Genomic DNA, 23,331 nt, shown 5'->3' with positions numbered 1-23,331 from the left:
TATTGGCTTTTCTTCTATTTTTTTAAAATTAAAATTTTTTCAATCAGCAAAAATCTATTTTCTCTTCCTCCTACAAACTCCCAGAAGTTGTGGAGACAAGAAAAACAAAACTATTGTAACAAATATGCACAGTCCAGCAAAACAAATTCCCACACACTTGGCCATTTCCAAGAAATACACATCTCTGCATACCCTTTGACCCAGCAATAGCAGTTCTAGGGCTATACTCCACAGAGATCATACAAATGGGAAAAGGACCCACATGTACAAAAATATTTATAGCAGCTCTTTTTGTGGTGGCAAAGAATTGGAAATTGAGAGGATGCCTATCAATTGGGGAATGGCTGAACAAGTTGTGGTATATGAATGTAACGGAATACTATTGTGCTACAAGAAATGATGAACAGGGGCAGCTAGGTGGTGCAGTGGATAGAGCACTGGCTCTGGATTCAAGAGGACCTGAGTTCAAATCCAGCCTCAGACACCTAACACTTAACTAGCTGTGTGACCCTGGGCAAGTCACTTAACCCCACTGCCTAGCACCCGTTTCCCACCCCCCCCCAAATAATAATAAATGATGAACAAGCTGACTTCAGAAAAACCTGGAAAGACTTGTATGGTCTAATGCTGAGTGAAGTGAGCAGAACCAGGAGAATGTTGCACACAGTAACAGCCACGCTGTGCGATGACTAATGTTGATAGATTTAGTCCGTCTCAGCAATGCAAGGATCTAAGACATCTCCAAAGGCCTTGTGATGGAAAATGTTATCCACAAAGAAGAAAGAACTATGGAGTTTGAATGCAGATCGAAGCATACTATGCTATTTTTTTCTTCTGTTGTGTTTTGTTTCCTCTTTCTCGTGGATCCTCCTATTGGTTCTAATCTTTACTTACAACATCACTAATGTGAAAATATGTTTAATAGGAATGTATATGTATAGCCTATATCAGATTGCGCACCATCGTGGGGAGGAAGGTGGGGAGAGAGGGGGACAAAAATTTAAAACTCAAAAGCTTATGGAAGTGATTGTTGATAATTCAAAACAAATTAATTAAAAATTTAAAAAATGAAATTTAAAAAAAAGAAAAAAAATATACATCTCACTTTGCACCATGAGTCTATCACCTCTCTGGCAGGAGATAAGTATAGTATTTCATCTTTGTTTTCTGGACTCATGCTTCATCAATGGATTGATCAGAATTCTAAAGTCTATTATGATGTTATTGTATAAATTGCTCTCCAAGCTCTACTCACTTCACTCTGCATCAGTTCACAGAGGTCTTCCCAGTTTCCTATGAAACTGTCTTGACATTTCTTATGGTGTAATAATGTTCCATTACATTAATACGTTATAATTTGTTTAGCCATTCTCCAATAGGACAGTCCCTTAGTTATCTATTTTTGGTTACTATGAAAAGAACTGCTACAATATTTTTGTATATATGGATCCTTTTCCTTTTTTTTAATCCTTTGTGGGGTACGCTCAGATACGCAAAAGACACTGAAATAAACAGAATCATGCCAACTGATTACTCTTGAATTTCTATTTAGTATTTCTCTTTTGGATGAAATGAGGGTATAGGCCTAGTAGTGGTAATGTTAAAGTCCAAAGGTATGAACAGTTTAGTAACTTTTGAGGCATAGTTCCAACTCTTTTCTAAAATAGGTAAGATGAATTCAAGTTCACCAAGAGAACATTAATGAGCATTTTCACATAATCTCCCTGTTGTCATTTTTTTGGATCAATGTTGCCAATCTAATCGTTGTGAGGTGGAAACTCAGAGTTGTTTTAATTTACATTTCTCTAGTTATTGGTGATTTAGAGCATTTTTTAAAACATGGTTATTGATAGCTTGGATTCTTTCTTTAAAAACTATTATCTTTTGATCATTTCTCTACTGGGGAATGGCTTATTCTTATAAAATTTTTTAAATTAATTTTTTTTCAATCAGTAAAAAAATCTGCTTTTTCTCTTCTCCCTCCCCTCTTCTCCTTTCTAAATGGCTAAAAGAAGAGCTCTGCAGTCGCTGTATGTGGGTAGTAATGGTGTTTTTACTTGTCATTGTGCAAAGCCTGTTAAATATTTACAACACAGGCAGCAATAGCTAGCCCTAAACACCCAGTTGTGAGTTTGAATTTTTTTACAAATAAATCTATGACAAGTTTTCCCAGCAAAATGCCAAAAGACTTTACTAACAGCTTCAAGAGACCTAGCGGGTCCAGAGGAGCAGTTATGGGCCATCTGGTGATTACTTATTATTATTTATACAGTGCTGCAAACATACACACAGATGTGTTATGAATCCACATACAGAGAACGTTCTAACAAGGGCTGCAGACAAAACGTTACTGCTGAGCAAGTCAATCTGCATTAAGGAAACAATGCTAACCAGGCAAAGGAAGCACACTGGCCATTTTTTAATCTGCTGCATCAGCTGGAAGATTATGTTTGACCAAAAAAAAAAAAAAAAAAAAGGCACGAAGAACCAATTTAATGAGGCAGGTATCACATAAATAAACTTGGCTGATCTAGGATTTTGTATCAGTAGAAAAAGAGGGAGAGGATAACAGATCTGGTAGGCAACTTCAAAAATTTGGTGTACTAGAAAAGGGAGATGGAAAACACCTCCTCTGCTGGCAGAAGATCTGGGGAAAAGAAATAACTGATTTTATCTTTTTTATCAGGAAATCCCCAATGAGAACAGTTTTTGGGGTCACACTCAAAATATTGTGCTGCACCCACATATCACAAGGAATTCAAAAAATCAAGCAAGCTATAAGCATTTACTAAGCTCCTATTATGTTATAAGCTTGTGCTAAGCAATGGGATGCACGAAGTCAAACAGTTCTTTCCCTCAAGGAGCTGACATTCTTTTTTTTTTTTTTTGACATTCAATCCAATTTAATCATCATTTAACAAATGCCTAATGTATTTCTTTTTTTAAAATTAATTTATTTTGATTTATCAACAATCACTTCCATAAGCTTTTGAGTTTTAAATTTTTCTCCCCCTCACTCCCCAAGACAGTACGCAATCTGATATAGGCTATACATATACATTCCAATTTCACATTAGTGATATTGTAAGGAAGAATTGAACCAATAGGAAGAACCACCAGAAAGAGGAAACAAAACAAAACAGAAGAAAAAAATAGCATATAGTATGCTTCAATCTGCATTCAAACTCCATAGTTCTTTCTTGGCTGTGGATAGCATTTTCCATCATGAGACCTTTGGAGATGTCTTAGATTCTTGCATTGCTGAGAGGGGCTAAATCTATCAGCGTTAGTCATTGTACAACGTGGCTGTTGCTGTGTAGAACGTTCAAGAAGCTGACATTCCAAGGGGAAGAGGCAACATGTACATATATAAGTACATGTAGAGAGTGTAACAAAATGAAATTAAGAAAATTTAGGGAGGGAGGACATTAGCATCTTCAGAGAGATTGAAGGGGTGGGGGAGAGGGGTTTCAGAAAATGTTTCATGTATAAAGTGGCACCTGAATTGAGTTTTAAAGGAAAACCAGGGATTCCAAGAGGCAGAGGTAAAGAGAGAGGGCATCCCAGGCACAAGGGACAGCCAGTGCAAAGGAAACAAGGTCAGGAGATTTAAGTTTTCTGTGTGAGAAACAAAAAAGTAGAATATGTATAGGAAATAGTGTATAAAAAGACTAGAAAGGAAGAAAGCCGGGTTGTGAAGAGCTTTAAATACCAGGGTTTATTGTTGATCCTAGAAGTAACAAGGAACCTCTAGAGTTTTATTGTGTATTGTCCTGCACTTTAGGAAAACCATTTTGGTGGTTATGTGGAGAATAGACTGCAGTGAAGGAGATCTGAGACTGAGACACTAATTAGGAGGCCACTGAAACAGTCTAGTCAAGAGGTTATGAAGCCATAACCTAGGGTAGTGGAAAAAAGGGGACGTATGTGAGAAAGAATGTAGAAAAAGAATCAACAAGATTTGGCAATTGGTTAGGTACGTGGGGTGAGAGAGGAATGGCTAGCGGGATGGCGGTGTCCTTGAGAGTATCATGAAGATTTGGAAAAGCATAGGTTTGTGGGAATAAATTCTGTTTTTGATGTTGAGTTTGAAAAAGAAATTCAGTTTGAAATGTCTAACAGGCAGTTTGTGATGCTGACTAGAGCTCAGGGAAGAGAGTAGGATTGTATAAGTACACTGGGAATTCATCTGCCTAAAGATATAACAGAACTTAGAGAGCTAATGATGTCATCAAGTGAGAGAATGTAAACAGAAATGGGAAGGCCTGTGATAGAACCTCATACTCATAATTAGAGGGTGTGACATGGATGGCAATGATCTAGCAAGGGAGAATAAGAGATCCAGACAGATAGGAGACCTAGAATACAGCAGTGTTCTGAAAAACCAGAGATCCATTAAGAGAGTGTGGTCAGCAGTATCAAATGTTGTAGAGAGGTCAGGAAGGATGAGGATTGAAAAAAGATTATCAAATTTGGCAATGAAGGCAAGCTACCCATTTAGAAAGCGAGTAATTTCAGTTTAGTAATGGGTACAGAAAATCAGCTTAAAAGGAGCAAAGTATTAGGAAATGATTGGATAAAGGAATTTCAGAGTTCTTGATCATGGAACTAGAACACTGATCCTTCTCCATTTCCTGGGCATGACTGAATTAGCTATAAACAACCTTCCTGCAGGTAGAAGTAAGGAATAAGAAAAAATTCACCTACTTTGCTAAATACCTGACTTTCAAAAATAAATTACATTCTATTGAACACGAAATCTATGTCCCCATGATCCCACTAGACGCCCCAAAGGTCACATGGCAAAACTACTGCATTGGAAGATAAAAAAAAAAACAAAACAAACAATTTGTTCTGCTTCTGAAATCACTGGCTATCTCAGGCAAACTGCTAACCATCTCTTAGTTTTCCCTATCTCATCTATATGATGAAGACAGCATTGTCTGTTCCTATCACAGTCAGAATGAAGACTGAAAAGAGGTATCTACAATGCCCTTCAAACTGAGGAATGGTTAAGCAAGTTATGGTACATGAATGTAATGGACTACTATTATGCTGTAAGAAAGGAATGACTATAATGATTTATATGAACTGATGCAAAGTGAAAGGAAGACCAAGAAAACAATATGTATAATGACTACAAAGATGTAAATGGAAAGAGCAAAGCAAATGAAAGCAAATATTACATTATGAAAAGTTTGGTCTCAATAAAGGAGGATGAGAAGGCACCTCTCTTTTTTTGCAGGGGGGAAGAAAGGGGATGTGGGTACACATGGGGAACACAGAATATATAAGACTTTTCCAATGTGTTATTTACTTTTTTTTTAAAGGCAACTGGGGTTAAGTGACTTGCCCAGGGTCACACAGCTAGTAAGTATCAAGTGTTTAGTCTGAGGCTGGATTTGAATTCAGGTCCTCCTGACTTCAGAGCTGGTGCTCTATCCACTGCAACACCTAGCTGCCCCCATGTGTTCATTACTTTTGCTGAACTTTTTTTTCCTTTTTAAAAATTCCTTATAAAGGATGGCTCTCTGTGAAGATGAGAGAGGAGTGAAAATGGAAAATGTAGATGATGTTGAAAACAATTAAAAAATCAATAACTTTTTAATAAGATGTCTACAAAACATTTTGTATGCTCCAGAAAGGTGCTGCACAAACAATATATTATTACAGAAAAATAAGGTTAACATTTGGCCTAATTGAGTATAACACAGTATATTTTCAGCTGCCTGGCAGTATGCAAACACTCTTACCAGATGGGGGTTGAATGAATTATTGAACAGAACATGAATTATTAAATAAAAAATTTGCAATGTGTGATGATTTAAAAAAAAAACCTCTTGGGGGGTAGGAGAAAGGGAAGGTGGGGAAAGAAGGCTTGCTTTTGTTTGGCAGAAATGGCTCTCACCTGTCAAAGTCTATAAACACTGCTTACATCAGGGTTTGACAAATTCCCAAAGTCGGGTTCACACGCATTCTTTGTAACATACAGCACTTTTTGTATGATCTCACCCACTCATTCCTATCCATATTTTATTGACAACAAATGATAACTTGAAGTTTAAATTATCAAAGAGGACAGGGGCAGGGTTCCCTTTTTGAACCTTTCCAAAAGATCTCTGCAGACCCTTAGTGATGTTTATTTAGGTCCTACCTAAAAATAGGAACCAATGACCTATTAAAATATGCTGCCTCTTCCCACCCTTTTTTGTTTCTTTCCTTAAAATCTAAAAAATTAATCTGGCTCCCAGATCCTAATGCTGACTTACACTGTCACAAACAGCATTCACTCAGCAAAACTGTTTCTTTCTGGCAGTGCTACTCAATTTAAGGAGTCTAACATGAGAAATTAAGAATAGGCTCCAAATCAAGCTTCCTGGCTGTTATTTAACCATGCTAGGGGAAATTTGCTAAAAGGCCAGAATTTCATGTTTACAATCCCACAGCACTACTTTGCCCCACTCAATGGCAGGAAGAGAGGGTGTGGAGAGAAGGGTCTAGGATAATGGGGATCATCTCTATGGGTCTGTGTTGTACAGGCTATAAAACATATACCTTTGTGGCATAACAGAATTTAACCAATCATAGGTGATATTTGTTGCTTCGTATATTACAAAGCAATAGAGATTTAGGGGATAATGTTCATCGTGGCAGAGTATATGAAGCAATAAATGGCTTTGGAGGTTGGTTAAATGCCAAGTGAAGCCAGAACTACGGTACCATAAACATTATTCCTATTGTATGACAAGATAAGGTATACAACAAGCTGCCCCCCATCCCACTGCTACCATTGTTCTTGGCCTTGGGAGAGGCAAAAAGAAGTCCAGAGGACTGTGAACTGCCATGTTTCATGATAAAGTTATTGATAGGACCCCAGTCTTTCCAAATTACCCTGAGGCCACTCTGTAGAAAAGATCAGGTGGTAGATGTCCTTAGGGAAAAAGAGACTGTGTCAAGTCTGAGCATAGGCAACAATATAAAGGTCAATCAGGATTTTGCCCTTATTAAAAACAATGGCAGGTTGAATGATGCAGAATGGTTGTGACAGAAACCCTTTGTTCAATGACTGATAATGGGCTAATACTAATAATAGTCCATCAGCGGCATCTCCCCAGAGGCCTGTTGCAAGTGAGAAATGTGATCCTATATTCAGAGAAGCAGACAGGTCTTAGCAATATGTTGGTAGTGTCTTTCACAGGTACTCAAAGCTTTGAGCATAACAAACAACTAGAGGGTAAGAATGTCTGCTTAAAGCTGCCTGACCTGGATCATAACTGAATTCAGGGAGCTAAGAATATGCTAGAACCTACTGACCTGTTAAATTTGGACCTAAATTGTACAAAAAGTATCCATATGATGGATGCATAAACAAAGACACAGGATTACACTTACATAATCAACTACCCAAATAAAATATTATTTCAGAAATAAGACTTGTAAATTCTTGCCTTCATTTATAATAAAACTTTTACATAACATAATCTCAGATAGCTACTTCCCATAGATAACATGAATGGCTTGGGAAGAGTCTTTCTAGGTCCATGGAACAACAGAGGGCTTAATCATATTTCCACTATTTTGTAACACTGAGGCAAAGCAATATCACAGACCTGTTATTATATATAGATGGCACCCTCTATACATTTCAAAAAAACTCACATAGCCTAAACTCAACAAACCCTTTGCCAATCTGGCATCAGGGGTATTGTTTGCCTTAACAACAGTATCCCATTCTCAGGAGACAGCTCCATTAACTACTCCTGGTACTAACCCCATTGAGAGGTATTAACCAGACTATTGCTCTCCCTAGTTCCTCTTTGTGGAGATGAAAGGCCTTGGAGGATACTATCTGTGGAAGAACGCAGGGAAGGGAAAAGCACACACACAAAAAACCCTATCACCTGTCTTTTAAGACAAGAATGTAGACTGTACGACCTTCAGCAGCATCTTTTCTAAAAGTACATGCAGCACATTTAGAACTCAGCTGTGTCACATTAGACTTACTGTTGGGAAGTAGATCATGAACAGAATCCAAAAATAACAGCCATTAAAGACCTAGCAACCAAAACATGTTTACGTATCCATTGAAGGCCCAGCAGTTTTGATTATATGGTGGGTAGCAGACTCTACTAGTCTATTTTAGGTAAATTTTCTTCTCACCTTCTTTCAGCATTAATCTATAATGGTTCCTTAATACAAGAGTGAACAGGAAGAACTCTTGACAAAAGGATAGTGAGGGACAGTAAACACAAGTGGGTACAGATGTATAATTTCTGTGGATTTTCTTATAATTCACCTTCTGATTTTAAAACCAATCCCTTTCTTTAAATGTGGTTTTAAAAATTTTCATTTTGTCTTTCCTCCTTCTATAGCAGAGGTGTCAAACAGCCCCAATGCGTCTGAATTAGATTAAAATTAAACACAGAAAATGTTAATGTGTTTTTTGTTTTGTTTTGTTTTAGTTTCTAGGCAATTGGGGTTAAGTGACTTGTCCAGGGTCACACAGCTAATAAGTATCAAGTGCTTGGTCTGAGGCCGCATTTGTACTCAGGTTCTCCTGACTTCAGGGCTGGTGCTCTATCCACTGTGCCCCCTAGCTGCCCCTAATGTGCGTTTTTTTAAAGTCAAATATGGTCTGCAGGGATCCTCATGTACAGTCTAGTGGCCCCTGTTTCTACTGGAATTTGACACCAACGCTCTATAGTCTTTAGGGCAACAGGCTTTAAACCTATTTGAACCTAAAGACGTCTCCTGGAGCTTAGATGGTCTCTGTACTTTGCTATAATTTCAGGGATAGGGAATTTAGATTATGTTTAATCAAATAGCTTCAAACTGACTTTTTTCCTAGGGTTAAAGAATGGGCCATACATTTGATTTTATTTTATTCTTTGCTAAACTTTCACTATTTCATATATCTGGAAGTAAGCCTATGGAAAATCCTAAGAAACTAAAGCAGAGTTTACTTAAGGAACTAGAGTTTCACCTAAAGATAAAGTTCTGAAAGAATAATAAATCTACTTGTTTTCCCAACATCTCTTGGAGCTCTGCCATCCTTTGTCCAAGAAATAAGCAATCTGAACAGAACAGAGGACTAGTTAGTTGTCCCTGTGCTCCACACTCACTTGATCACCAAAAATAAACCTTCAATGCCCAAGCTGGAAGTTTTAATGAAATGTGACAATCAAAATACCAGTGGAGTATTAACAAAGCAGGAGAGAGAAACCAGGGAAGGTTACTGGTACATAATTCTCTAAAAGTTACAAAGCACTTTCTCTACAACAATCCAGCCCTTACTGCCACTATCTGGGGAGGCAGCTCCTGTGGGAAAGGAGAGCCAGCCATTCCCATCAATTATACTGCCACCCACAGGCCAGGCAAGCCAACCTAGCTGAAGCAGCAGGATATCCCAAGGGTAAGACAGGAAGCAGCTAGTGCCAGGCATGTCCAAACACCACCACTACCACTACCACCATCACTGTGACTACCATCTCCCTTCAGATCGTGATGGAGACAGCCAGTACCCTGAACTCAGGAACCTTGGGAATAGCAGCGTCCCCCCAACCACCAGACAGGCTCCCAGCCCAGCTCCTACAACTATCATTGAAAAGAGAAATCACTGCAGCAAAGTGGCCCACCCTCTCCATCACCATCACCAACAACTGCTGACCAACTGCTACCAAAAGGCAGATAAGTACACGAGGCCTGGGAGTGGCAACACCCCCAGACTACCAGTTAAGCTTCCTACCAAAGCCTTACAGTCTTCATCAGGGGAAGCAACTCCTGTGAGTCAGCCTTCCCTATCAAATGCCAACCAACTGCCACACCGAGGGCAGGTGAGCCAGCCTCAATGAAGGAGCAAGCAACCCTGAGAGAGACAGGAAGTAGCATGAGCCAGGCAAGTCAAACCACCTTGCCTACCATCTTTTCTGAAAGAGATGGCCAAGTATCCTGAACCCAAGAGTCTTTAGAATGGCAATGCTTCCAGTCCAGCACTCACAGCCATCATCCTGGGAAGCAACTCCTACGGAGGTGCAGCCGAAGGCGCTACTACCATAGCTACTGAAGACCCAGAAAGGAGAGTTCTTGACATCAAAGTCCTTGGGACTGTTAAATAGTCCAGCATCAGAAACTGATATGATTTTATCTGTGGAAATGACATGAAAGAAGAGACATGATCATTTGCTTTGCTGCTGCATGCTAAGGACCATGAGACCTTTCCATATGATTTATAGCTGAAACCTTCCACTGTGTTGTCTCCCCCGTTAGAAGGTGAGAGCAAGGGCTGTCTTACTTTTCTGTTTGTATCTCCAGCACTTAGTGAAGTACTTTGCACATAGTAAACATTTAACAAATGTTTCACTGATTCATTCACTCAATAATATGGTGAAATAGGAAGAGTAAGCACTAAATAGTATAGTACTATGGGTAGGTAAGAGACCAAAGCAACACAGGAAGGAGGAGCTCTAAAAGTTGGCCTCTGTTTTATACATACAACCAATTTCTTGTCACTGTGAGAAAAAGCGTTTTAGGACCTCAACTTCAATGCTATTCTTTTTCTTTTAAAAAAATTATTTTTACTGAAATCTTTTTGTTTTTATACTGTTTAAACTTCTCCATAAATCCTCCTCCTTCCCTCTCTCAGAGCACCATCCTTTATAATAGGAATTTTTTTAAAAGGAAAAAGAAAGAGAAGAAAAAAATTTAGCAAAACTAATCAATATACTGAAAAGATGTGACAGCAAATGCAATATTCCATGCTTTTGTACTCACCATTTTTGCAAAGGAGTAGTAGGAGGTGTCTTCTTACATCTCTTCTTTGGGATCAAACTTGTCATTTGTAATTTTGCAACATTAATTTTCAATTGATTCTATTATTTTTCAATCAGAGTTGGTCCTTGCCTAAATCAGTTCTATTTGCAGTTCTATCAACCCTACAAAAAGGTTAGGTGATGCTTTGCCTTGTGTATCTAGTTTCTGTTTGCTTACTTTGGGGGGTTTTGTTTGTGAGAGGTTAAACATACATTGGATGGCTGGCCAGAGCTGGCTAGGTGTCAGAAGACCTGGATTCAAGTTCTGCCTCTGTCACAGGCTGGCTCTATGCCTGCAGACAACTTTCTAAGATTCCAAGTCGCAAAAGGCATCAATTTGCAGTGGTAAAGGACTTTCCTCCTTTGAAGCTCCCTAATCCAAACTTTCTCTGTCAAGGCAATTAAGTCTTCTTGGCTCTGAGGCACACACCTCAGTCTCTAGTCCTCTTCTCACCCTGGTCACCTGCCTCTGGACCTATTCCACTCTGTCCCTGTCTTCTCTAAAATGCAGAACCCAGAAATTAATCCACTATCCCCATATGATTGACCTTCCCCCCTCCATAATTCAGCCTATGATCTCCTGAGCTATTCCAGAGGATGTGTCACACAGCAGGCTCAAACTTCCACTTCACTTGGACAGACATTTAGTAAATGTTTATGATATGAAAGGTACTGAGCAGGAGATACAAAGAAACAATCTTGGCCCACAAGGAGATTCCATTCTACTCTAGGACACAGCAAGTACACAGAGAAGTAAGATACAAAGCAATGCAAGCAAGGCAAGAGCACTAGGAGCCACATGGAGGAAGGGGGACCTGAGTGGGGAACTCTGAAAGAAGACAAATATTCTAAGAAGTAAAAATGAGGGAAGAATGCATTCTAAGCCTGAGAAGCCAGTTTGTGAGAATTCATGGAATAGTAGGGACAGAACACCAAGTTCTGGCTTTGGAAAATGCAGAGTTCATGAGTATAATCCAATAAACACTAATTAATCTCCTACTATGTGCAAGGCAGAGTAGTAGATGGAGGTGGCCTCCTGCCTCAGACACAAACTGGTTTTATAACCAATAAAGTCATAGGTTCAGATCAAAATGAGAAAAAAATGTTCAAGGCACTGTATGGTGGGTGCCTGAGGTACAAGAATAAAATGAGGGGCAGCAAGGTGGCGCAGTGGATAGAGCACCAGCCTTGGAGTCAGGAGGACCTGGGTTCAAATCCAACCTCAGACCAAACACTTAACACTTACTAGCTGTGTGACCCTGGGCAAGTCACTTAACCCCAATTGCCTAAAAAAAAAAAAAAAAAAAAAAAAAAGAATAAAATGAAAACCAGTCCTTGCTCTTAAAGGGCTTACATTCTACTAGGGAAATATAACATGTAAACAAATAAATATATCCATGTTGCTAATAATAACTGGCATAAAGTTAAGCCAAACTGGCATTTAAGGCTTACAAAATGCTTTACATCCATTTTCTCATTTGAGTTTCATTGTGAGATCCAGGTATAATTATCCTCATTTTACAGATAAAGAACCTGAGGCTGAAAGAGGTTCTTTTGCCCAGGGTCACATAGCTAGTAAGTATCAGAGGTATAAGGATGTGAACATAAGGTCTTCCTGACTCCAAGTCTAGCACTTCATTCACTGTACTACATTGCCTTCTAAAGGATAATTCTAAGAGAACGGAGAGAGGACTAATAACTAAGGGAAATGGCATGTTAGCTAGCCTTGAAGAAAGCCAGGAAATCTAAAAGGAAAAGGTTAGGAAGGAGCTCATTCCTGGGATGAGGGATAGCCTATGCATAATGGTAAAGACTGGGTGCCGTTTGAGGAGCAGTAAGAAGGCCAATTTTTAAGGAGAATAATATGCTATAAGCCTGGAAAAGTAGGCTGAAGCCAGATTGTGAAGGGTTTTGAACATCCAGCTGAGGAGTTTATATTTTATCACAGAGGCAACTGAAAGCCACTAAAGGTTCTTAAGCAGGGGAGTGACACTGTCAGACTTATATTTTAGGAAGATTATTCTGTCACTGGAGGGGAGAATAGATTAGAGAGGGAAGGTAGAGACTGAAGGATCAATTTTAAGTCTTGTCCAGGGGACAGAAAATGAACTAGGATGGTGGCTGTGTGAATGAAGAGAAGACAGTGCAAGAGCTACTAAGGTAGAAAAACAAAACAAAACAAGATTTAGAAACTGATTAGACACAGTGTGAGGGAGAAGGAAGAACTGAAGATGACCTTAAGGTTGGAGGTTGTAAATGTGGTGTTTCTGGAAGGATGCAATGAGTCAGAAACAGGATTTTGAGGAGGGCTGGATTTAGAGAAGAAGATAATCCAAAATGTGTTTTAGATATGGAAAGTTTGAATTTTCATGAGAGGCCCAGAAAGTAGTTGATGAAAGATGGCATGTATGAGAAGATTATGTCTGGGTATATAGATTTAGGAGTCAGTCATATGTTTTTTTCATACAATCTGTTGCCTTTCCTATCTTATTACTTGGTTCAACATTCTAAACTCCAATGTATTACTATCCCTCCCACCTTCTCTGCAAATTTGATAAGCAGGCCTTCAGACAGAACACTGACAGAAATGATGAACAGAACAGGGCCCAGGACAGATCTAAAGGGCAGTGACCTCCCTCCAAGTTGAGATTCACTTCATTAATCACTACTCTTTGGGCCCAATTATTCAAGCAATTCTAAATCCGCCTAAGTGTATTATATTCTAGGCTACATCTCTCCCTCTTATTCATAAGAATAATGTGAGTCTTTGTCAAATGTTTTGCTAAAATCCAGGTAAACTAAGTCCATGGCAACTTCCTGATCTAGTTTAATAGACCTATCAAAAAAGAAATAGTGAAAACATTAGAACCTACACTGGTTCTTAATGATCATCACTACTTTCTAATTGGTCACAAACCATCTCGTTAATAATGTGTTCTAGAATTTTGCCAAAAAAGCCACCAAGGTAACTGTTATAGAGTTTGAAGTCTCCATGCTCTTCCTAGTTTTAAAAAACCAAGACAAACTATAGAATCTCTTTGTTCCAAAGTTAATACAGAAACTATGTAATTGTGCAAGAAAATGAGGTATTAAAATTATGAGAAGAAATCTACAGTTCAAAAGAGGTAAATTTTAAATCCAGAGCAAAAGAGGAAAAAATATATTTTCAAATTCATATACAATATGGTACACATTCTAACAGTGTGTTATAATGGAACAATTAGACTCCCAACTGGAGTCAGGAGAGAGCTAAGTTTGGATTCTATACCTTAGGTAGTTATTACAGGCAAGTCACATATCTTCTCTAGGGCTAAACTTCCTCATCTGTGAAAGGGGATAACAAAATCTATAATACCTCACAGAGCTGTGAGGATCAAATGAGATACTAGGCATAAAAGGGCTCAGTAAACTTTGAAGTGCTACATAAATCTAAGTTAACATTATTTTTAAGCAGGGTATAAAGAAAACAGTTTCTCTACATCATTATATCTTAACCTGTTGCTAAGAAGCACCACAGTAATCGACCATGTTAAACTTTTGCTCTCTGAGGAAGGGTTAAGAGGAATTGAGTAGAACTTGAGATCATTAAAGTAAGTATTTCTTGCTTTATGAATGAGGTATTGGTTATGAAGTTAATTTCCATGAAGCAAACTCAATTTCCTCCCATTGAATTATAGAATTGTAGACATTAGAGCTGAAAGGCCCCTTAGAGAACATTTTATTATAAACTAAAAATATAATGCCATGGAAAACAATCCCCCAAAAGTCTGAATTGACAGCTTTTTCAAGGAAAGGGATCAATACTGGTGTACTAAACAGAATAGTAAAAGAAAGGGTTGTGAATTCTGCACAACTTTGGGAGCTCTCCATTCCTTGCTCCATTGCCTAAATGAGTTAGAGTTCTTCAATTTCTATGGATATCCCAGTTTTATGTTTTGGTGTCTGGAACTTGGTTTTCCTTGGTATGTGTATTATGTAATAGAGCTAGGACACATAAGGAAGGACACAGATAGATCTTTGTTTCTCTTTCCTTATCCTTTTGTGGAACATGAGAAGCACAGGGAAAAAATAAAGAACAGAAAAAAATACCCAAAATATGATCTTAAAACAAAAGTATTGTAAAACTAAAAGCACTTTAAAAAAAAAGTATAGATCAGAACATCACAACTTCAGACATATTTTACATTATTATGGGGTGAGTGGGCACCTGCACAAAATGTGTTCTGGGCTTGGCTAGAAAATGGCTGAATGGCTCTGTAGGCTGTATACAATACCATATATACAAGTCCTTGATGGCTGTGCTAGATGCCTTTCACTAATGGTTCATTTCAATCTTATGCAAAAAAAGTCAGGGTTATACCCTCCCCAATTTATGAGCTCAAAACAGACAGTAGTATTTTGGGGTTCACAAAGGATAGCTGCATTCTCAGAGGCCTCTTACAATATGCTAGGTAGCCTTATGTATCTGCTAAGGGGTAGAGAGAGGAAAGAAGATGTCTTTGAAATTTCCAGACTCTCTTTGTATTCAGATGGGCAGTCTCAGGAGCTTAAGGGGAGGGTAATGTTTCTTCCCTGCCCTGTGTTGGGAAACAAACACCAGTAGAATAATAATATGGAAGGAAGCAAGGCAGATTTCATTACAGTAGAGTGCCTACACTTCCTCATAACTTGGATTTACACACTGCAAATCCTCTGATTTGATTACCTCCAGTGATCACGTAAAATACCAGCTTTAAACTCTTTGCCTTAGTGATAAAACAGCCACTTTGATTCACAACGAGACATTCACAATAAAGTATATTGTAAACGTACCTGTCCACAGCCCGGGGCATTGCACACAAACGGTCTGTCGTCTCCCATATTTCATATAGCTGAGCGGAGCTGGGGAGGGGTAAGGAGGGGAAAAAGTTATTTTAAATACACTGGGGCAAAAAAAAAAGTATTACAAAAATATCAAGCCTAGAAGCAGGTGTTGTAGCTAGGAATGTAATCTATCAAAACATAGGCTACTTTGGGGGAGCCCCAGAACCTGCTAGACATGTGGCGTATGTTAGGTGCCTAAACTGAAACTGGTGATTAGGAAAATTTAGGTTTAAATGGTCAAAGAATTTTAAACCTTTAAAAAATTTCCCCCTTTCAAATATACATCACACATACACACACACACACACACACACACTCTCTCTCTCTCTCTCTTTCCCTTTCTCTCCTCAGCCTGCTGAATTACAACCAGTGCAGTTTCCCATATCGATAAATCCGCCGAGTGCCGGATGCACAAGCCATATTTCTGACCTGGAGAAGACCAAAATTTGTCATTTAATTAATTAAGGGATTATAGGAGGGGTGCTCCATTTTACAAGGCCATAATCTTGCTCCCCGGTGTATAAACTACGAGGCTGTTGGCAAGGGCCGTTTATCCCAGATTATTGCCAAGGAAAACAAAGCACCCATCCTATTGGGCTGCGTGGGAAATTATTTTCATTAATACAAAAATAAAAACAAAAACCTTTCCTCCCCACTGGGAGCCTCCTTCTCCCCCTACCAATTGTCTATGTCAAATCAAGAAATATCTGTACCACCCCCACCCCCATTCTATTTATGGCTGGGTTTTAAAAAGCAGCAATAAAACAAATGTCATTTCTTTGGGGGTTTACTGGGCAAATATGTTCCGGCTGTTTGTGCTGCTCCTGGCCAGAGTTCCTGGGCGGCTCTGCTGAAGCCAACAGATGTGTGCTGCTGCAGGGGAGAACCAAAATGGCCCTAAAAGGAATCACCAATGTCCCCTCTGCTCCTTAGAAGAAGTTAACATGGCTAATATGAGTTTCTGCTTCTCTCTTTCCTTTAAAAAAGTATTTAAATTGAGCCCTTGAAAGTCTCATCTCAAAGTATTAGTGAGGTTTCTTACATTCTAGTAAAGAACTAAACAACTGAGGTGAAGACAGACTGAAGTTGGAAGGGCAACTTGTAACGGAATAGATTTGAAAAGGATGAAAAGTATTTTGAAAGGGTGAGGGAGCAAAAAGAGGAACAAGAAATATATTAGAGTAAGCTCTCAAAGGAAGTATTCAGGCATATTCCCATAAAAGAGAAAGACAAGAAAACAGAATTTCGGAAGGAAGGAAGCAAGCAAAGGAAGGACAGAGGAAGGGAAGGAGGAAAGAAGGAAAAGAACTACATCTCAAACTATATAAATGTATATAGGAAGGGCCACAGAACAATTAGGTTTCAAATTTTTAATTTGAGATAGAACCAAAATGTCATGTCAGATTCATTCTGGCTCATGTGTTAAAGTTCAATATTTGACAGTTTCCTGACCATGAAGCCCAGTTTAAATATCAGAGGACAGCTGAGTAACATCTCTCTTACTCTCTTAAAACTCACTCTGGGGGAAACCAGGCTTTTGGGCTGTCTGGTCAGTAAATCACACAACAAATAGGTGTGAGGTGCCAGATGAAATAGAAATGGTTTCTTGGTCATCTTTCAGTGTGATAGGAACAGGGTCTAACTCTGAGGGAAACCGATGCCACACCACTGCTGTAATGGAATTGCGCCTATATGTACATACGTGTACACAGATTTATACCACATTTAGCCAGGATAAATTGCTTCAATAAATTCTGTTCCTAGGAGCAGCTAGCTCAAGCTGATGATTGGGTACTAGGAGAATGAGAGCTTCATTCTTCTTCACACAGCCTCAGGACAAGAGGATTTTCTGGTTTGTTTGTTTTAAACATGTGAGGATTTTAACACTTTCTGGAACCATAACATGGATGTGAAAAATAAATGCAAAGACCAAGGCCAATTTTAGAAAGTAGCTATCGTCCCTGGAAAAAAACATCCTTACTGCTGATACTTACTAGAGACCAATTTGCCTTCCCAGTCCCAGAATTTCTACGCTCAACGCTAGTATCAAATGGCTAGTGTTCCTATATTTCAACCAGGCAGGTCCTGTTGCTTACTCTAGACTAGGGAATATATACAGTATACAATAAAAGTTTAAGCAGAAGCACTGAACAGGGCACCAGAAGTCAAGATTCTTCAACCTTTAGCTTGATTCTATAATTTGGAGATATCTGCTCACTTTTTTTTTCCATTTGGGGGAGGGGGGGAAGGGTCAGGGAAGGGAGCAGGGAGGATCTCAGTTGCCCTGGCAGTGGAATGGGAATAGTAGTATTTTAAGGAATTATTTGAGATCCCAAAACTTAAAGGAAACAACACAAGAGGAATATATCAAGGAAGACAGCAAAGCTCTAGGTTTTCAAAAGCTCTGAAAACCAATTATCATAATGGGATAACCAATAGGAGAATACAGGCAAAAAAAAAAAAAACCCTCTGGGAAATTTGAAAAGTGGTTCCCTTCAAGCTAAAACTGGGGTTCTAAACCTGGGGTCCATGGATAGATTTCAGGAGGGCATAGGACCCTGAACAGGGAAAAAAAAACTTTTATTTTCATTAACTGTTAAAGGAAATTTAGCATTTCCTTCAATTATTTAAAAGCACTATCATTCTAAGAAGGAATTCATAGACCTTACCAGAAAGCCAAAGGAGGCCATAACAAGAAAAAAGGTTAAGAACCCCTGGTCAAAAAGAATCAAATTTTAAGTAGCCTCTCTAAATTACACCATAATTCACAGTTTTCAATTTTTTACAGAAAATGGAAAAATGTGTTTTTTAACTAAAAGCAAAAACAAGCAAAAACCTGTGAGAGGTCATAAAAACGTACATATGTATATACACTTGCATGACTTTCAAATATTCAAATCAAGCAGTCACTGAATCCATCTGATTAATTTCCTGGTTTCTTTCCACTTGCTGCTGGCCTCTTATTTGCTAAGTCATGAAAGTAGATCACAATGAGAAGACTGTTTTTAATTGAGTACTCACAATTACTCTTAAATCATTCTATCATTTTCCCAGTCCCTTCCTAATTTCTCTATTTAACTATATTTAAACAAAAGATTCTGTATTTTCAGAAGGCTACAGCTAATACTCAACTTATGTTCTCAATTTCTCCTTTTTTCCCTACTCTGTCCTCTAATGTTGCAGCTAAAGAAATGCTTGTTGCTTCTTTATGTCTGACATTTAAAATAAAACTAATTACAAGTCAAACTGATGCCCTCCCATCCCTTTCAAAAAAATATCCCAACACAACACATTTCTGTGGTATAAACAGACTGAAACAGAGGATGAAATCTTGATGAATAATGGTGCTGCCACTCACTGGAATTTAACTCACAACCCATTTGTAACTGCATTGCTTGTCAAGCAGATCATGTGTCTAGGCACTGCATTCGTAGTCTGTCGTCTGCCTCCCGATTTATCCTTCACACAGATTGAACTCAAAACATTTTACAGAGCTAAATAATAAATGACAGGAGAGGGAGACACACATTAAGAGGCCCTAAGCCAAGGGGAAAAAAAAAAGGCTTTCAGTCTGGATCTTTAGAGGTAGAAAACGAAGATGTACAAAAAGGGTATCCTAGAGGGCAAGGTCCTCAGAGAAAGTTCTTTCACCAAGTAAAATCAAAATGCCCAAAGTGATAGAGCAGGGGTTCTTAACCTTTATTTTATTCATGGACCCCTTTGGCAGTTTGGTAAAACCTATGTACGCTTTCTTGAAATAACGTTTTTAAATAACTGAAGGAAATGATAAATTTCAGTTAGAGGCTAGTGAAAATAAAGATGCAATTTTTTCCTCCCATTCAAGGTCACAGACCCTCTGAAATCTACCAGATTTCAGGGTCTGACAGACCCTTTAAGATTCCTGTGACACAGAAAGAGAAGAGAAAAAAGTTAACTGAATATTTTGAAAGAAGCATAGGGAAAAAAATCACAACAAGCTCAAAAAGGATTTTAATAAACTGAGATGACAAGTAGTGGGATCCTAAAGTGGAAAGGTATCAGTGAACAAGTAAAAGAGGAAGGGTGATAGATGGTTTAATGTTGTAGAGATGTAGTTTCCATGACTAAGTCCTATAGAGCCACCCTAACCTTGCTTTAATCATTTCCATAGTAACCAAAAGATATCACCAATAAAAATTTAACTTCAAGTGAGGAACAAAATCGACACACAAACCCACCCAGGTGCCTATTTCTTTAGGTTCCTAATGATAAAAACCAGGGGCAATTTAGACAGGAAAATGCAAGATATAGTTGGCAACAGAAGCAGAAGGGCACAAAGCACCATAAATACCAAAGTTCATTCTTTACTTGGAAGAGACTTGAGGCAATAGCTCACCTTCAAATGACCAGAAATTTCTAAAATATCCTTGTAAAACAGAGGTTCTTTCACTCAGGATGCTTTAAAGAAGTCAGGTGAGTGGTGATAACAATAATAATAGCAGCAGTTGACATATGTTGTGCTTTAAGGTTTACAAAGCACTTTACATATATTACATCATTTGATTAAAAAAAAAGCCTCATTTACAGTTAGGGATATGGAATAGGGTGATGGGGAACATCTCTAGTTTGTGGGTCTATTCAGGTCCCTTGTTGCAGCTGCTACTGCTTCTGGGGCCGGTCATCTGCCAATTACACTGTCTTCAAGTACTTCCAGAGGGCAGACCAGGGTGAAGTGTTAACAGTCCTAGTAAAAGGTTGACAGGGAAGAAGTTTGAGACTAATGACTGCAATTAGATTTTTGGATTATCCAGTTTGTCATCATTTAAAAATTATCCAGGATCTCTTTTCCTGTTCCTGTTTTCTTCTCCATTGGCTCCATTTCCATGAATAATTGAGAACAGACTATACTTTAGGATCTCTAATCATTCCGTGAAGGAAAAGAGGCACAGGGGAATCTTTCCTGCTTTTCACATTGGTCAACTAATGTTTATTGTACTGTCAGTGTTACTCCTGAATTCCTGTTGGGGGAGAAGGCAGGGAATGTGGAATGAAAGAAGAAGTTATGGGAGATAGATGAAGGGGATATTTTCAGAGAAACCTGGGAAGACTCATATGAATTGATGCAGAGTGAAGTGGACAAGATGAAAACAATTTGTACAGGACAACAACATGGTAAAGGCAAACAGCTTTTAAAGAAGGAGGAATTCTTATCAGTGTAATGACCAACTGTGATTCCAAAGGACTCATGATGACACATGCTACCTACCCTCTGAGAGAGGTGAAGGACTCAGTGCAGAATGGGACAAATAACATTTTGGATACAGCTAATACAGAAATTTGTTTAGATGGACTCTATGTATTTGTAACAGGTTTTGTTTTTCTTGGGGAAGGTGGGTGGATGACAGGTTTTTGATAATTGAAAAAATACTTTTAAAAATGAATTGTTTAAAAAAAAGAAGGAAAAAAACCTATTATGATTCCTGTAGCCCAAAGCATAGAAGTTGGACACATCCACCCAACATCTTTCCCATTCCTGAAAAAAAGAATCACATGTGCCTCCAAAGCAGCCCTAAAAATGGACCCATAGGGCTTGTAAAAAGACAAGACAAAAAAAGAATGCCAAATACATTACTACATTAATTTTCCTACTGGTGAGTAGGGGTGTGGGGCAGAAATAATGGTTTAGGTGCATGGACTGGAGAAAATATATTTGGAGGCGAGAAAAACTGAGAGTATTTGCAAAGCTATTTTACTTATATTTAATTTTTATTTTTAAATAAGTTTCACTGATCTTAACACCACAGTCACTTGCATATCTTCCCCTACAACTTGGGGACCTAACCCTCCTAAGAGGAATTAAAAACTAAAAGCTATTGATCCAGAAATGTCTGATAACACATGCAACATTCTGCCCTCAGAGAACCCCTGCTTCAATGCCAGGAGAACCTTGTGACACTGGCCAACTCACTTAACCCCATTTGCCTCAATTTCCTCATCAATAAAATGGGGGTAACAATGGCACCTACCTCCCAGGGTTGTTGTGAAGATCAAATGAGATAACAATTATAAAGTGTTTAGCACAGTGCCTGCCTATAGAAATGTTAGTTAGCTTTGTAGAGGAAGTATGTTTGATTATCATTACTGATTTTTCAGTCACTCAAGAGTTCGCTTTCTTCTTTTGTTCATTTATAATGTTGTGGTAATTTTGTATGTATTTCTCTAATGATTCATTTATTTCACTGCATCAATTAAAACAAATCTTAGCATGTTTCTCTGAATTCACCATATTTATCATTTCTTATGGCACAATAATATTCCATGACATTGTTATTACAGTTTGTTCAGTCACTACCCAAATTATCTATAACCATTTTGTTACCAATTCCTCGATACTACAAAAAGTGCAATGAATATTCTGGAGTGTCTGTGTGTCTTTCTGTCTTTGGTAAAAGGGTAAAAACACATTATTTAAAACAATGCTGTTATAAAGTCCAATCCCTTTAAGGGAACTGATGAATTATGTTCTAAGAGAACCTAGTAAGATTAAATTTCCTTTCCCCATGGTTTTTTTTGTTTTTTGTTTTTTTTTAGTGAGGCAATTGGGGTTAAGTGACTTGCCCAGAGTCATACAGCTAGTGAGTGTTATGTGTCTGAGGTCATATCTGAACTCAGGTACTCCTGACTTCAGAGCCAGAGTTTCAAAGCTGCTGAACTACCTTCTACTAAGATATCAATAATAATGATAAAGTATCTGACTACATAGTGTTTTAAGATTTGCAAAGTACTTTCATATATTATTTCATTTGATCTTCACAACAACGCTGTAAGGGAAGGTACTATTATTATTATCCTCATTTTATAGATGAGGAAACTGAGAAGGCTGAGAGAGGTCAAATGACTTGTTCAGGGTCACATAGCTATTAAGTGACTGAGGCAATGCTGTATTTGCAGTGCCTAGCTCAGAACAGCCAGAAAAACGAAGGCTCTTCACACCACTCCTCTGCACACTGCACAATCCTACTACAACGCTGGCTTTCATTGAACACAAGAGCCTCAACATCTTGGAATTATACTAGTTTTACTCTTTCAGGAAAGGACTCAAACAAGCATGTGTGCCACAACACAGGCCATGTGAATTCCAGAAAATGAGGACCGAGACTTTCTGCTGGAGGAAAGAGTGTTGTATATCACTCTGGGATTCATATTTCTACTCCAAAAATTCTGGATTCCAAGATTCTAGTTTATAATGAGTAGATTACCACGGTGATTCAAATACACGCCATAATTTCCCACTCTTATCCCTAAATCTGGCTTGAATAAAACCAGTATGAGAGTGGCCAATAATAGTGCTCTCCACTTCTAGGGCTGTATTCCAAAGAGATCATACAAATGGGAAAAGGATCCACATGTACAAAAATATTTATAGCAGCTCTTTTTGTGGTGGCAAAGAAGTGGAAATTGAGAGGATGCCCATCCACAGGGGAAGGGCTGAACAAGTTGTGGTATATGAATGTAATGGAATACTACTGTGCTATAAGAAATGATGAACAGGCTGACTTGAGAAAAACCTGGAAAGACTTGTATGGACTGATGCTGAGTGAAGTGAGCAAAAGCAGGAGAACATTGTACACAGTAAGAGCCACGTTGTGTGATGACTAACCTTGACAGCTTTAGTCCGTCT

The 23,331-nt window shown here is 38.5% G+C and overlaps 1 protein-coding gene across 6 annotated transcripts in view; it reads right to left on the bottom strand.

Annotated features, from left to right (window-relative positions):
• ATF7 (activating transcription factor 7) overlaps window positions 1-23,331 on the bottom strand; it is a 93,790-nt gene that overhangs the window by 55,821 nt on the left and 14,638 nt on the right. For all 6 annotated transcript variants that reach the window (XM_027858347.1, XM_027858351.1, XM_027858353.1 and 3 more), the window contains exon 2: window positions 15,621-15,689. In XM_027858347.1, the coding sequence (XP_027714148.1) occupies window positions 15,621-15,668 (48 nt within the window). In that variant the 5' untranslated portion in view covers window positions 15,669-15,689. The remainder of the gene's footprint in view (window positions 1-15,620; window positions 15,690-23,331) is intronic.

Source organism: Vombatus ursinus, unplaced genomic scaffold, assembly GCF_900497805.2.
Source record: "Vombatus ursinus unplaced genomic scaffold, bare-nosed wombat genome assembly UNPS02012958.1, whole genome shotgun sequence".
NCBI classification, from domain to species: Eukaryota; Metazoa; Chordata; class Mammalia; order Diprotodontia; family Vombatidae; genus Vombatus; species Vombatus ursinus.
The sequence above is the reverse complement of the archived record's forward strand: the minus strand, read 5'-3'. Positions and strand labels throughout refer to the sequence as shown.